Here is a 15696-nt window from a genome sequence, read left to right as displayed (position 1 = left end):
AGCTTTACCCAAGTTTGTAAGTTCTTCAAGAAGTTGGTGGGTCTTTATCACCAGCTGTGAAGTCTCTGAGCTTTGTGGGGGCCTGTAGTCAGAATTTCAGGTCTCTGAACTCTTTGGGTATGTATGTGGGTTGCAAAGCGTGAGGTCTCTGAAATGCTTGGTAGTCTTTCCTAGGATGCCCTGACTCTGAACTGTTTAGGGGTCTGTGTCAGAAGGTGTGAGGTCGCTGAACCACGTATAGATCTGTTTCCCAGAGTCGGAATTCTCTGAACTGCGTCTGTTTCTGGGCTCTGAGATCTCTAAGCTCTTTGGGGTCTGTGTTCAAGACTTGAGTCTGAGTTGTTTGCAGCACTGTGTTCTAGGGAGCAAGGGCTCTGGGGTGTTTAGTGCTCTGTGTTCCAGGGTGTCTCAGCAACTTGGGGGGTCCATGTCTAAGGTATGAGGTTTTGGAATAACTTAGGGATCTGTGTTCAGAGTATGAAGCCTCTCGGGTGTTTGGGCAGTCCATGTCTGGGGTGTCACATCTCAGCTGTTTTGGGGGGGGTTATCTGAGGCTGTGAGGCCTCTGGGCAGCTTGGGACTCGATGATCAGGGTGTGAAGGCTCCAAATAGCTTGGGGAGCAGTATTCCAGATTGTGAGGTATTTGAGATGTTTGTGCATCTCTAGCCCATGAATCCAGTGCAGTGTACGAGGCAGCATCTGAGGTATCGGAGTTCTTTGGAGGTCTGTGTCCCCTGGCTTCAGTGCAGCCTCAGTGATGTGGGGTTTGTGTCTAGGTATGAGATTGCTGAGCTGTAGGGAGATGTATGTCCCAGGGTGTGAGGTCCCTGAGGTTTGGGGCCAATATCCAATGTATAAGGTCTATGAGCTGTTTGGAGGCTCATGCCCTAGGTGTCCTGAGGTCTCTGAGCTGTTGAGAATTCTGTCACCTGTGTGTGAGGTCTTTGAAATATTTGGGTATGTGCCACAGCATGTGCAGTCTCTGAGCAAAACCAAAGGGCACTGGCTCACGTTCAGGTTGAGGGGTGATAAAAACAAGTACATATACTTGAAACGCCATCTCGTTGTTATCTGCTCTATACCCTGGCACGTATAGGTGCTCAATAAATATTTGCAGAAAAACCTTCCCCCAGCACACAAACTTTTCTCTTTGAATGCAGTAGGCAGGCTTTGGGCTCAAAACTTTGAAGAGCAGGGAGGATCCAGCTAGAATTGTGTCATATTTCTGTATCTATCTCCACTGTATTTCTCTGGGTTTTTTTTATGGCCAGTGATAATGGTTTGTCCATTTAAACAGCAATGGATTTAGTTTGCTTTTTCAGTGCATTATAAAATTTAAGTATAAAGCAAGCTTATTTTAGGTCAGGATGTTATGTAGACGACGGTGCAAGTGGTGCACTGTGGGGAGTGTTAGTCAAATGGCTGAGGTTGGAGGACCGCGTTCCTGGGCGCCCCCGGCTCCCAGCCTCTCATCTCCCCAACCCCCACCTACACAAGGTCTTCAATCCCCACACCTTGGTTTGTTCAGTCAGTAATTTGTTTTATTGATGCCCATCCCAGGCTGGGTAGGGCTGAGGGATATACAAGAGAAGAATCAGATTCAGTCCACGCCTGAAGGTCAGTCTGGGGTGAGGAGCACGGACACACCGACGGACATACAAACGGACACACAGATCTGGTGGCAGGGCACACAATGTCACGTAGGGACACTACGCACAGGTAGTCAGGGAAGGCTTCCTAGAGAAGACCTCACAGGGGAAGCAAGGGGCGAGGCAGCCATCAGAGCCTTCACCTTTTGTACATTTGTGGGCAGGTAACTTTTGAGACCAGTGGACCCAAGGTGAGCACAAAGGGCCAGGGCTGGGAGACAGCAGAGGCTCCCCTCGCCTCACCACACCCTCGTGGGTAAACCATCCCCACCCCCATTCTTGGCCTGCGCTTTGCCTTCTGCCACATGGGCCCGTTCCTGGGATCCACCTCCATTGTTTCCAAGGCTTCCCTGAGACAATCCACATGGACCAGGTGCTCTGCCCAGTGCCTGGCACCTCATCAGCACCCCATCAATGCACATTTTGTCCTAAGTGCTATCTACAGCCTAGCCAGGTCTCAGTTCCAGCTCTGGGTACTCCCAGCAGTCGTCGCACCCTTTGAGCTCCTGAGAGCCCTGGGCACCTTCTATGTACTCCCAAAGGCAAAGCTCAGTCCCAGCCCACCTTAAGGGCTGGGAAAGTCTGGACTGCCTTTCACTGGCCAACAGGCCATGGGCATCCACTGTCCTTCCAGTGGCATGTGGGTGTCCACTTCTCAGACGCACAGCCCTGAAAAAGAGACCCTACGGCTCTTAGGCCGACACTAGGAGCATGCAAGCATAAGCAGGAACCAGCCTCAGACCCCAGCCTTGGAGACCCCCTTTCTTTCACTAGCACAACGTTTCTGTGGTAGGGGAGACGAGTGGGCTGGGAACCCTGGGCTCTGGTATCAGCCTGTCCTGGGGCCGCTTCCCCACACCCTTGGGGCAGTGGGGAGAGGGCCTGCAACAGACCCCTCAAGCTCCAGGCAGAAGCAGGTGCAAAAACAAACGTCTTTCTATTCTGGGTCTGGGCTGGGGCTCAGCCCTTGGACCTCCTTGCTAGGCGATGAAATCCCAAATGCAGAAAGTCCTGGTGCTGAAAAATCACTTCCGAAGGTGGGCAGGGGTAAGTGCAACCCACGGATGGGGCTGGGACAGGGAGAGGGAACTCCTGTAGTCTGTCCTCTCCATGGCCCCGCAGCGCCGAGCATGGGGCAGGTGGGGGCAGGCAGAGGCAGGCAGGAGGCCCTGGCAGTCGTTCCTCAACAGGAGGGCAGCAGTGGGTGGGTGGGGTACGCATATTTAGGCCCCCATGGTCAGTCTGGCCTCAGACTTCAAAGGGCTAGAAGAGGTATTTGCGGCAGGATTCAGTCCCACACTTGCATTCAATACGGACCCGCTTCTTGGGGGAGCCGGGGAGCCCGGCCAGGCCAAAGTTGGAGTCCATGCGGGTGCTCTCCATGTCCACGGGGTCCACTGTGGAGTCATAGCCGGGGGTGGGGGGGTACTTGTTAGATAGAAGGCCTAGATGAAGTTGTCCCACTGCCCTTTTTACCACGGGACCCAGGGATCTTAGGGGCTGGAAGCAGGTCTGAGGTCTGGGTCAGGAAGGGGTCATGGGGTTGGTGGTTTCAGGCAAGGGCCAGGGCTTAGCACTAGACGGGTGTTCAGGTATTAGGAAGATGGCCAGGGATTGGGGGTTCTTGGAGGAGGGGTGTCAGGGAGCTGTCAGGGGCAACCAAGAGGGTTGTGTCAGGCAGGGGTCAGGAATGGAGGGTCACCTGGGCATCCAGAGGGGCATCTGAACTCTCCTGCCAAAGATCCCCCCTCGAGTGTCTCAGAGGTGGCTAGTTGGTCAAGAAGGGGACTGGTTGGAGGCCACAAGGGTGTCCAGAGGCTTAGAACGAGGAAGGCCAAAGGGGGTTAGGAGCAGGGAGGGTTGGGGGACTGGGGAAATTCAGACAAGATTGGAGTCAGGAGGAGTGTCATAACTGTTGAGCCAAACATCCTCCCCCGGGAGCCCTCGGAGAAGGTGGCATGAGTGTATCAGAATTGGGGTCCAGTGGCTGGGAATGAAGGGACCCCCAAAGGGTAGGCAGGGGTCCAGGAGTCCAGATATGAGACTGGGAGTAAGAGCATCTTAAAGTTCCTTGGGGAAGGGTCCTTGTGCCCCACGTCATCGTGTGTCCCTGCCCGCGGTCCCCTGCCACCCCCACCTTGCATGTTGTAATCGAAGGTAAGCTCCTCGCCTGCCCGGATGGTTCTTGTGGCAAAGAAAGCAATGCGGGGCAGCCGCTCATCAAGGTTGTCTATGAAGACGTTGTACACCTGGAGGTTGGGGTCACACTGGGCAAAAAAGAACAGTGGGAGGGTGAGGAGGGGCCCAGCCTGCTCCTCCCGACCCCCCGCCCGCCTTCGGGGTACCCACACTGTGGTTGACAAAATGGGAGATGTTGCCGTAATAGGCGGCGTCCACGGTGTACACATCCTCCACGTAGTCCAGGTCGAAGAGGTAGGTGGCGCCCTGGCGGTCGTAGATCTGGCCCCGCCGCTCTGCCTCCTCTGAGGTAATGATCTGAGGAGAAGGCCACAGGGGAGGGGAGGTTGGCCAAGAAGGTTCAGGAAAGCCAGCACAGCTCCCGACCCCCTAGCATGGCCCCCCTGGAGGAGAACAAGGGAGCAAGGAGGCACCCGCACCCTGCGGCTGGCTCAGCGGGGCTGGGCGGTGTAGACACATGCGAGGCAGTGACGCACAGAGTGTGTCAGCCCTTCTCAGGCCTCTGGAGGGCACTGGGAGTCTCAACAGTAGGCGGAGGGCGGCCACAAGGTCCAGGAGTGATAGACAGAGGTCCCCATAGTGAGAGACCCATAGTAGGACATAGTGAGGGGACCCAGATCAAGGGTGAGAAAGAAAAAGACCCAGTACTCAACAGAGAGGGGTGGGGAGAGTGGGGGTGAGAGACGCTGACTGATCCAGGGCGAGAGAGCCTGAGGCGCTGCAGGATCCAGCTCTAGAGAAGCGAGCCAGTGCAGGGCGGTGCAGACAGCAAAAGGAACATGGAGAGTAAGCTGAAGAGAGAGGCCTGGGAAAAGGGAGACTGAGTGAATGAGAAAGGGACTCAGAAGAGAGAGCTAGAGGCAGAGAGTTAGAAACAGACAGAATCTTAATGCAAAAGATCCAGGTCCAGTAAAAAGGCCCAAGACCCCAAGGAGCCTGAGATCACAAAAAAAACACCAAGGCCAAAAACTCAAGAGATGGAAGAGGAAAGAAAGGGGACCAGAGCACAGAGTAGAGCACCTCGCTCAGCCCTGACACCGCACACTGCCAACAACTGGTATTTAAGACAGCAGTAGGCATTTCCTCCTCCCCAGATGGGTCCCCATCTGTCCTAGTAACTGGACCATTATCCTAGCCCAGCCTGTCCTTGCCTCCCAAATGCTGGTGATGGATTCCTCACCCCAGCCCCTGCCACACTCCATCCCTCCTCTCCATCCCTCATGTCCCCTCTTCTGGGCCCATGCCTCTGGGTGAGGTCCCATGGTAGCCAATATTGCCCCCTCCTCAGCCTGGGTGCCCCTAGACCAGGGCCGGCCTTGTTCTCCACTCCCAGGTTTCTGCCCGGCCCTCAGACACAAGTGCCAGCACAGTACACAGCAGACACACAGCAGATGCTCATTATTTGTATCCTGCTTTCTAGCTCGGAGACCTGACCTCTGTCCAGCAGTGGTCCTATAGGCAACTCAGGTACTCTCTTCTCGCCACACCCCTTATTCCTTCCTTCTCCCTTCATCAGAGACCCACTGCCCACCACCACCCTCCTGCCACACTGGGCATAAGCCCAAGACCCACCCGGGCCTCCTTCCTTGCTCATCCTCAAGCCAGCCAGTGACCTTGCTCTTCCTACTTCTGGTCTTGACCAGCCTCCGTTTTCTCTAGCCTCCTTCCTGCCTCCTCCACCATCACCTCCAGCCTCTGCTCCGTGCTGAATGCCAATCAACAACCCCCTTAGAAGACCAAGGCCTATCCCTCAGGCCGCACTGCTCACTGCCCCATACTGCAGCTCCATTCCTTGAGGAACCTGGTTTCCCCCATACCCTCAATTTTTGTTTGTTCACTCATTCATTCAGTGGATTTTCATGAGGCCTACCCTGTGCCTGGTCCCAGTACTCAGGGGTTACAGTTGGGTTGGGGAGACACAGGAACCAGGCTTGGTCCTGGCCCTCAGGGGTCAATTTGGTGGGGAAGTCACAGGGACCAGGTCCAGTCTGGCCCATGTGGGTCACAATCTGTGGTAACATAGATGGACTCAGACACCCACAGTGCTTTAGAGTTTAAGGGGCAGTGGAAAAAAGATACACCATCAAAGCAAACTGCAGATCACACAAGGGCTTTGACCAGATTGAAAAGTGGGGACTCTCCTGAGGGACAAAACAGGAGCCACAGAAGCATTTTGAGGAAGAGTACATCAAGGTCAGTTTCCCTCCACCTCCCAGAGAACACATACTCTTCCTTGTGACATCAGCTCCCAAAGATGTCACTTCTCTGTGCAGCCTTCCTGAAGCTCCCAATTCCCACCCACCGCTGCCTTCAGAAGCCTGGGATCAAAGGACAGCCTCTCCTGGGCTCATGAGCATACTGGGTGGTGTCTGGGCCAGCTTTTCCCTTTGGGCCCCTCCCCAACCAGAGGGAATGCCCACCTCCTCCCCAGTCTCCATCTTCCTGCCTGTTCTGCCCCTACCTGCTCCCCCAGTCTCCCCAGGAGTGAGTCACACTGCAAACCCTGCAGGGCACAAACGGTTCCTTCTCTCTGTCTTCTTTTCATTCCCACTCCGTAAGGGGTGGTCCACCCTGAAAACTTGAGAACAAATCAGTCCATTTCCCTGCTCCCCAGCAATTCTCTGGAGTGACTGGGGAAGACAGATGGGCTAGAAGCTGGCAGCCGGGAAAGGGTTTTGATGGGAATGGGAACCAGAAGACTCAGAGTCCAGTTGCTGCTCTGCCCCGTCCCGGATATGGGATCCTGAATGTTCTCTCCCTGCCCGTTTCCTCAGCCAAACCCCCCTCCCAAATCCAAAAAACAACACTCCACCAGGTTTGGCAGCACACGAGTTTTAGACATTTGGGCTTTTTTACCCACTTTACTAGCTTGGTGACTGAGCACTTTACTATACCTCTCTGGGCCTCAGTTTTCTCATCTGTCGAATGGAGATGACAGTGACAATCATCCCAACCTGATAGGGGTGTTGTCAAAATCCAACAGGATCAGAGATGTGAGAGGGATTTCTGTTTGTTTTTGTGTTAGGAGTGGTTATGAGTACCGTAGCTTGTCAAAATCTAACAGGCTCCCTGATTTTGTGCGCCCTTTCCCAAGAAAGGAAAAACTGCTGCTAATTAAATGATGATATGCCATCATTTAATTAAACTCAAGCGAGACTCACTTTCATTTCAGAGTTGTTAAAATATAAAGAAAGTGCGTGTTTCAGAATTAATAAAACAGGCTATGTTCTCTGCTGGGTGAGGGTGGAGATGTTCTGACAGAACGTGGAAGGGCAGCTCACGTGGAGGGGCTGTCAGTGCAGAGGTGGAGAGTGAACGGAGGTCCAGATTGGAGGAGGACAGTGTGGTGAATGGGTCGGGGATATGCCCTTGATAACACCCGGTAGGACAGCACCACAGGGTCCCCAGAAACCGCCATGTTTACAGCGTGGAGGAGTAAGGACACTAAGGAAGAATGGTGGGAAAAGTATTGGGCCCAGGGGACCTTGGGGTGCCAGTGAGATGAAGACTCTTCCTCCTCCTTGCCTGTCAGGATTCTCCTGTGCTGTTGACAGCTCCTCCAAAGACTGTCAGTGCAGTGAAGCTAGGGATACCCACTGCTCTGGACTTCCTCTACGACTGTTGACTCCTGTGGGTATGGACACCTCATCCCCTGCACTGCTAACATAGCTCTGGGGTGTGACATCTCTTCCACACTGTCACTGTCCCTCTAAGGTCTGGACATCTCCACCAGAGTGTCAGGGTGCTGAGGGTGTGGACACTTCCTCCAGGCTGTCAGAGTCTCTTAGGTGTAGACCTGAGCTCCTTCAGACTGTCACTATCCCTCTGGAGTGAGGACACTTCACTTTCCTGAGTGTCAGGGCAGTGTGGGTGTGGACACTTCCTAAGTCAGACCGCCAGGGTCCTCTGGAGAGCCTGCTCTCTTCCTCAGGTCGTTCTGGGACATGGACACCTCTTCCTACAGATTGTCAGGACCCCCCCCCCTTCTCTAGACTGTCAGGAACCCTCTGGGCTGTGGTCACCTCCTCCTTCCTCTAGACTGTCAGGTCCTTCAACATGTGGACATTTCCTCCACCCGACCACTGGGATTATCTGGGGTGTGGACATCTCCTTGTCCAGACTGTCAGGGTCCTCTGCAGTGTGGGCTGCTCTGCTTCTAGACGGTCTCTGCCCCGCTCCCAGCCCCGGGGGCTATGACCCTCTCTACTCTACAGTTCCTCAGAGCAGGAGCCTCTCCTCTTCATCAGTGTTATCACTACAGTGTAGACATCCTCAGGTGTGCGTCCCTTAGGCCAATTCTGTCACTTCCCAGCCATGTCATACCCCTAAGAGACCCACAGAAATACGGAGGTGTTTGGGGTTGTCATCGTGACAAGGCACACTCATGGATTTAAATGGTCAAGGTCCAGGGATGTTAAATGTTCCCCAATGCATGAGACGGTCCTACGTAACAAAGAACTGCCCCACTCCAAATGCCCACCACGTCCCATCTTAGAAGATGACACTTGCTGTTGCAGATACTTGCTAGTTATTCACCCAAATCCCTTTTCGTTTTCCACTTGGGCATATGGCTGAATCACACTTCACAGCTGCTTTGCACTGAGGTAAGGCCAGTGACTCGGTTTCAGCCAGTAGGTGCGGGCAGACATGATATGCACCACGTCCAGGCCTGGCCTCTTAGAAATCTCCCCTTCTGCAACCCCCAGCCTACTTGCCAGGCAATGCCGAGGATCAGAGGCGACTCTAAGGCATGGCACAGGCACAAGAGGGAAAGAACCTAGGTGGCCACGCCGTCGTGTGGAAGGATACGACCCAAATGCCCACACTGGTAGAGCAAACGGACTTATAGCATGCAAAGCCATTAAGATGTGGGGCTCGTCTGGTCCAGCGGCTAGCCTGCTGGACACAGCTCGCCTTTCCCCAGTGTCCTGCGCGGCTAAAAGAGGAGGTAGCCAACCTCCCCAAGGCATGTCTATGTCCTACTCCAGACTGTGTTCCTTTTGTGCAGATAAGTAAAAGGTGCTCCTTCTGGGTAGACACAGCTTGGTGATAAGCTGGACCCTCGTGAAATGAGAAGAGGAAGTGCCTTTTCAGGTGACGCAATCCTGTGCAGACCACACGGCCTGTTAAAAGGAACGCTGCCTGGATTTCAGTTCCCGCTTTCCTCTTTGCTAGGTACCCTTATGAAGTCAACCCAGTCTGGAGGTATTTCAACGTGCCTTTACCAGCTTGGAATACTCGCCCCTGCCAGGATGTCCCTCTCACACTCAGGTTAACCCCCTCAACACCTTTCCCACGGGGAAAGCAGGGAAGCTGCAGGCACACAGTGGGGAGAGCTCGGCGCGCACGGTGGGAACACACGTGGGGAGAGCTGCGCACAGCCCCGTCTCCCTACCTCTCCCACGTATTCCATGACGAAGCTGTTCTTGCGGATCTTCTCCAGCGTGCGGACACCCCAGCCACGTCCATCATCCGTGCGGAAGATGCAGAGGTCATAGCGGATGCCCTTCTGTACCACGCGGTTGGGGCAGTCATAGCCACAGCGGCAGCGGGAGTTGCACTCGTAGATGGGCAGCCCGGCTCGCAGGCGCACCTGGCCCTGGTCATTGTAGGCAAACTTGTGCAGCGATGCCCCAGGGCAACAGCCTCCAGCAGGTGCCCACAAACAGTCTTGGCACTCGCAGCCCACAGCCACCTGGTTGAGGGTGATGCCCTCACCGACACGGTACTCGTTGATGTACACGAAGGCCCGTGGGGGGCCATCCAGGTCCACCTCGTTCTCCACGGTGATGCGTCCCAGGTGGCTGCGCTTGGCGTTGAGCTCCTGCTCCCAGCGCCGGAGCGCCCGCCTCTGCTTGGCCTTCTGCACCAGGTAGTTGGCCAGGCTTGGGTCCAGGTGCCGGGGTGGCTTTGACCGGTGGTGCCGCCGGAGCAGCTCCCTTTCCAAGTCCTTGTGAAACTGCTTGAGAATGCGCACACACTTGAGATTCTGCCGTGGCTCCCAGGTGCTCTCTGAGTCTGGGTACCCACGCCATTTTACCAGGTAATACTCCTGTTCCTGGGGGGTGGGGTGGGGGGGGAATGAGGTCACTGTAAGTGATAGACGAGACCCTTGGGCCAGCCCTCATGGGACTTCCATCCCAACGCCTGTGGACAACACCCAAACTGTTCCCCCCGTTTCCTGGAATGACTCTGTGCAGTGGTTAAAAAGCATGGGCTCTAGAGTGAGGCTCACTGGGTTCAAATCCCTCGCTCCCGCTTACTATCTGTCTAAATCCCAACTTTTGATTTAATCTCCCAAACATATTCCCTCCCGCTAGCTGTTCAGTCCAGCTCTCCAAGTCATCCTTGACTCCTTTTTCTCACACTCCCCACATCCACTCTCAGGAAATCCTGTCAGCCCTGCCTTCAAGCTACATCCAGAATCCTACACTTCACACCTCTGTCACCGTCACCACCGTCATCGCTCGCCTGGAGTGCAGCAGCAGCCTCCTCACCTGTCCCCCTGCTTCCACCCTTGCCCCTACAGTCTGTTCTCCACACAGCAGCCAGAGGGATCTTTTCTTGCTGAGCGGCAGCTATAGGATAGAGTTTAACTACACAGATTCTACTAGACAAATCCTGAAACTGCCGCTCCCTAGCAGTGTAAACTTAGGCAGTTATTTAACCTTGCTGGGCCTGTTTCTTCATCTGTAAATAAGAAAAAAAAAGCTGACATTTTTCTAGCATTCGTTATGTAGCAGGTACTGTTCTAAGCAACTTACATGTATTAACTAATCTAACCCTCACAACTCTATATGAGGTAGATACTACTAATTATACCCATTTTATAGATGAGGAAAATTAAGTACAGAGAATTTGGGTAAGTATCCCAGGGTTACAGAGCCAGGATCTGAACCCAAGCATGCTGGCTCCAGGCTGCTCTCTTAACCATCCTGCCATTACCTCCTCTGGCAACAATAACAGTTCCCATTTTGCAATATTGCTGGCAGATTAAATGAGTTTCTTTTTTTTTTTTTTTTTTTTTTTTTTTTTTTTTTTTTTTTTACTGTACGCGGGCCTCTCACTGCTGTGGCCTCTCCCGTTGCGGAGCACAGGCTCTGGACGCGCAGGCTCAGCGGCCATGGCTCACGGGCCGAGCCGCTCCGCAGCATGTGGGATCTTCCCGGACCGGGGCACGAACCCGTGTCCCCTGCATCAGCAGGCGGACTCTCAACCACTGTGCCACCGGGGAAGCCCTAAATGAGTTTCTGAAAGGAAGTGCCTGGCAGGCAAAATGCTCAAAACCATTAGCTGTCGTTGTCTCCACTACTGGGCTCAACATCTCAATCTTTGCAATTGGTTTGTATTCCTAGGGAGGTGGGAGGAGAGATTTATCTGGGGATTCATTCTGGCTCCTGCCCCTCTCTGAAAGCCACTTAGTTTTCCCACCTGTAAAATGGAGATGATAAGAGGGCCTACTAATCCTATTTTTTTAAGATCAGAGGAGAAAATTACTTTTGGAAACAGATGTGGGTAATTGGGGGTAAGGGGGCAGGAAGCCAGCTTCCTTGAGTCACCCCTGCCCCGGCCATGGTCACCCCAGACTCACGCGGATCTTTTTGTAATCGCACAGGTACTCGACTTCAAAGTCATAGAGATTCCTCTTGGAGATGCCAAGGGCAGGGCAGGAAAGTTTGGCCAGGCGGCACAGGTCCTGTAGCTGATTCCAAGAAGACTTGCAACACACACTGCAGCCTAGAACAAAGGGGGCCATGAAGGAACTATTGCTGGGCATCCTGGCAAGGCCAGGGGTCAAAGAGGACCCCAAATCTTCCCTGGGACTTCCAAAGGACTACCTCAGAGTCAGTGAAATTTAATCCACAGGCCTTCCCAATGCTAAGACCCTTCTACAACAAAAATGTGCCACTCCCATCTACCCCAATGCTCACTGTCCAAGGCTTTCCCTGGAGCAGCAGACTTCCAAGTGGGATCTGCTGCATGGATTGTCCTAAAGGAATCTATTCCCAGAGCTTCCAGCTCCCTCTATACCATTCCTTAAACTGCCTGCAAACCTGCCTGGAGTTCAAGACCTAATCATCCTTCTCCCCACTTTGCAAAAGAAAGAGAACAACCCCCTCCATCTCAGTAGGGTGCATTTCTCCAAGGTGTGTGGGTAGGGATGGGATTAAAACCTCCAGGGCACCAAACAAAGGCGTAACTAGAAAGACTGGTCCATAATCCTTTATCTGAAGCTCCTGGGGCCAGATGTTTTGGAATCCAAATTTCTTTTTTAGATTTTACAAGTGCAGTTCTAGGTATATCCCATACATTCCCTAACACACCCCTAGTGTGGTCAGGACATCAAGACATAATCAAATACATTAATAGTTCTGTAGCAAAAGTCTGAATTTTCACAAACATAGGAGAAATAAAGCTGCAAGATAGTGGCACTGAACAGTCCCTCCATCTAGCCTAGTTTTACCACTAAATGATACCAAATTTAAGTTTTCAGGGCTTTTTGGATTTCAGAATTATGAATAAGAGATTGTGGAGTGGTATTAGATTACAGGAAGCTTCCCCAAATGGTTAGTGCAGGTGCCTTAAACCCACAAGGTATATTTTTTCACACTGCATTTTGATTTTCTCTGTCTCATCCACATTTCTGTGAAGGGTAAAGCTGGCCCAAAGGGGTGTGCTCTGAATTCGAGAACAGACAGAACAATATAGGTTAGTGACAGCAATTATTTTAAATATACCTGGAATGTTTTGGGGGGCTACCAAAAGTTTTCAGGACACACAGATTTTTTTACTTAAAAAGGCTTCTTTCGGTTCAAGGCATATTCTTAATTACTGTGCTTTAGAAGCCATTTTATCAAATCATTTCACAAAACCCTTATTCCAAATATAATCAGTCAGTCCTTATCCTATTTCATCTTTTTAAAATGTTTAATATTTTCTACCTTCCATTACAAAAACCAAACATTTAAACTCATGATGAAATACTCTAGATGTCAACCTACAAATGTACAAGAGCTCTGCAAAATTATTACGTGTGCATTTCCCCCCCTCCACTTAGGCAGGCCTAGTGGAGACTCGGCCTGTACCCACGCCTTCCTTTCCCTGTGATGCCTCTCCCTTTCAAACCCTTAACTTGCTTTTGAAGCCCCGCTAACGTGGTCCCAACTCACATCAGCTGCTGTCTCCGCACTGACCACAGATGGACTCTCCTACTCTCAGAGCTCCCCCTCACACCTGTGGAACCCATCCTCCCCGCAGCTTCCCTCACCCAGAGGGGCCCACCTTCCCCAACACACTGAGTCACCCCTCCTTCCCCGCGCATGGGGGAGTCCAGCTCTCCCATTAGGGAAGCCCCCTTCCCCTCTTCCTGGGCGAGCCCTCTCTGCCGCAAACCCCTCCCCCACCACGCTGCGAGGAGATACCCTCCCCCAGAAGAGTCCCCCGTCCCCTAACTCTGAAAAGGAGGTCCGTCCCCTTCCCTCCCCTCCCCTTCCGGCGTCTCGCGTGGACACCAAGAGGGTAACGGTCACCGGCGGCCAATTTTCCCGCGCGCGGGCGCGGCCTCCCAGACAAACCCCCGTGCGTGCGCGCGCCGTCCGGTCGCGACCTGCGGCGCGCGCCCCTCCCGTGTCCCCACTTAGCCCCTTGCCCGCCGCGTTCGGAGGCACGCGCCCCCTCCCCTCAGCCCCGCCCAGCCCCGCGCGCCAGGCCCGCGCGCCCCGAGCTCCAGCCTTTCGGCGCCGAGCTTCCGGCTCCCGACCCCGTGGCCTCGGACGCCGGGGCCCCGAGCCAGCGACGCCACCCCTCCAGCCCACCCGGCCCGGCCAGCGGGCCCGCGTCGCTGCCGCCACTGCTTCACCTTTTAAATTTTCCGCCATCTTTCCCCACGGCTAACTACATTCGGGCCTAACCGGCCTCGCGAGAGGAGAGCTCGCGCGGGCGTGGCCGAGAACGCGCAGCCTATTGGCCGCGCCGCGCCGCGAGCAGCGCCCGCGCGGACCAACCGGCGAGCCGTGACCGGATCCCTCCCCGCCTCCCGGCTCGGTCCAGAAGGCGGGTGCTCGCCGGCGCTTTCCCAGAGTGCGTCTGGGAGGCGGAGGCGGCGGCGTCGGCAGCTGAGGTTGCCGGAGGTCCTGCCCGTAAGCCGGTCTGTCTGTCACACTGTCAGCCAATCACGTTGTCAGCCAGCTGCACTGGGGGATTCTCCGTCCTGTCAGACCCCCAATTACCGCCGTCAGTCCGTCACCACATTTTAACCCCAAGCAGGCCGTGACTCCCCAGGTGGATTACCTCCACATACAGCTTGCTCAGTCAGTCACCCGACTCAAATCAGACAATCACCACGACCACTGTCTCATCAGACCTCCGCCCCCCATTCACGCTGTCAGTCTGTCAATAGCAGCATCCATTCGTGCCCTCGGGCCAGCTGCGAGGCCCTCAAGGCAGACACACGGCTCTGACAACAGCTACGCTACTCGCTGCTCGTCAGCCAGCCTGTCATTTCCTTAGACTGTCCCTTCATCGCACCGACAGTCGGTCCAGCAGCCGGGCTCTCTATCTACCCTGGCTCTGGGAGTAGCTCCGAATCCCCTGGGGAGAATCATCTCACCACCGCCCAGGAAGCCACAGCAGCCAGCCGGGCCCTCGGGCTGGCTGTGATTATGTCAGGACAGGCTGTCATTGTCAGCATCTAATGTAGCCCTGGCAGTCACGCTCTCCACTGTCAGTTGGTCACTCTGTAATTCCCTCAGGTTCCTCCTCATTCACACCATGATCAGGCACTTTATTCCCTCAGAGCACGTAGTCACAGCAGCTAAAGCCTCCAGGCAACCTGTTAGTCGTCAACAATCTGTCATTTCTCAGGCAAGGCATGCCCCCCATTGGTCGGTCAGTCAGCAGCCTCTGACCCCGGGGCCCTCTTGGAGTGGCTGTGATTCTATCCGTGGAAAGCCATGGGGTCAGGCAGCTATACTCATCTTTCAGTGGGTCAGCTGGTCTGTGACTCGTTCAGTCTGCCCCTCATATCAGTCAGCCAGGTAGCCATTCTCAGCATCCGACTGGCCACACGGTCTGTCGAGCATGCTGTGATTTGGTCAGGATAGACAGTCAGTCACCAGATACAGTTGCCTATCAGGCGGCCACAGATCTGTCCATCAGTCAGCCTGAAATTCCCTCAGGGTAGATCTCCTTTACACATCGCCAGACAGTGTAACATCCAGACAGCCCCTCGGGCTGGGTGTGATTCCTAGCAAGTCAGCCATTTGCAACATCCCGCCACCGAGGCAGGCAGCAACAGCGTGGATCATCAGTCAGCCAGCCTGTAAGTCCCTCAGGAGGCTGCCCATCTTTTGCACCATCAGGTCACCAGCCCCAGCCTGTCCCAGGCGGGCTGTAATTCAGTTCGATTTTCAGTAGCTCACAGTGTCAGGAAACTGCACTGTCATTTCCTCAAATTGCCCCTCTCCCTGTCAGTCCATGAGTTATGTAGTCAACCAAACGGTTATACAGTTAACCAAACGGTTATTCTGTGCCTGCCAGTCCAGCTGTGCACCGGTTGGAGAAATGGCTGGTCAGGCTGAGGTTCCATTAGTCCCTGCTTGCCGTGAGTGGAACAGTTAACAGCGAAGTCCCACCATAGATTCCCCTTCCCTCCCTTATTCCTTCTAGAACAGAGTCCGGTGCTGGTCCTCACATGCCCCCAGTCTCCCCCAGCAGGCAGGACCCTCCCAATCCCAGGAGTCCAGGAGGCTTGTCCAACCCATGAAAGTGGTTTAAGGCATGACCTCTTTCTGCCTGAATCTGGGGGGAAATGTAGAGGTTTATGGGTATTGGGAAGCATCCCTTGGT

The 15696-nt window shown here is 54.1% G+C and overlaps 1 protein-coding gene across 1 annotated transcript; it reads right to left on the bottom strand.

Moving 5' to 3' along the window:
- Positions 1-2913: 2913 nt before the first annotated feature.
- Positions 2914-13727, bottom strand: SUV39H1 (SUV39H1 histone lysine methyltransferase). Its single transcript, XM_065900824.1, has 6 exons — positions 13709-13727; positions 11441-11586; positions 9245-9907; positions 4000-4146; positions 3788-3917; positions 2914-3047 (listed from the first exon to the last, which is right to left on the bottom strand). The coding sequence occupies exons 1-6, from the start codon at positions 13725-13727 to the stop codon at positions 2914-2916; spliced, it is 1239 nt and encodes a 412-aa protein (XP_065756896.1).
- Between the last annotated feature and the right edge of the window lie 1969 nt (positions 13728-15696).

The sequence above is a fragment of the Phocoena phocoena genome, chromosome X (genome assembly GCF_963924675.1).
Source record: "Phocoena phocoena chromosome X, mPhoPho1.1, whole genome shotgun sequence".
Taxonomy (NCBI): Eukaryota; Metazoa; Chordata; class Mammalia; order Artiodactyla; family Phocoenidae; genus Phocoena; species Phocoena phocoena.
Note: the sequence above shows the minus strand (reverse complement) of the source record. Positions and strands in the feature narration are given on the sequence as shown.

Excerpts from the sequence above, each read along its gene's own strand:
- SUV39H1 (XM_065900824.1), bottom strand. Across the intron at positions 9,908-11,440 it reads GCGATTACAAAAAGATCCGC|GAACAGGAGTATTACCTGGT; the intron begins GTGAGTCTGGGG and ends CCCACCCCCCAG. Across the intron at positions 3,048-3,787 it reads CTTCGATTACAACATGCAAG|TGGACCCCGTGGACATGGAG; the intron begins GTGGGGGTGGCA and ends ATGACTCCACAG.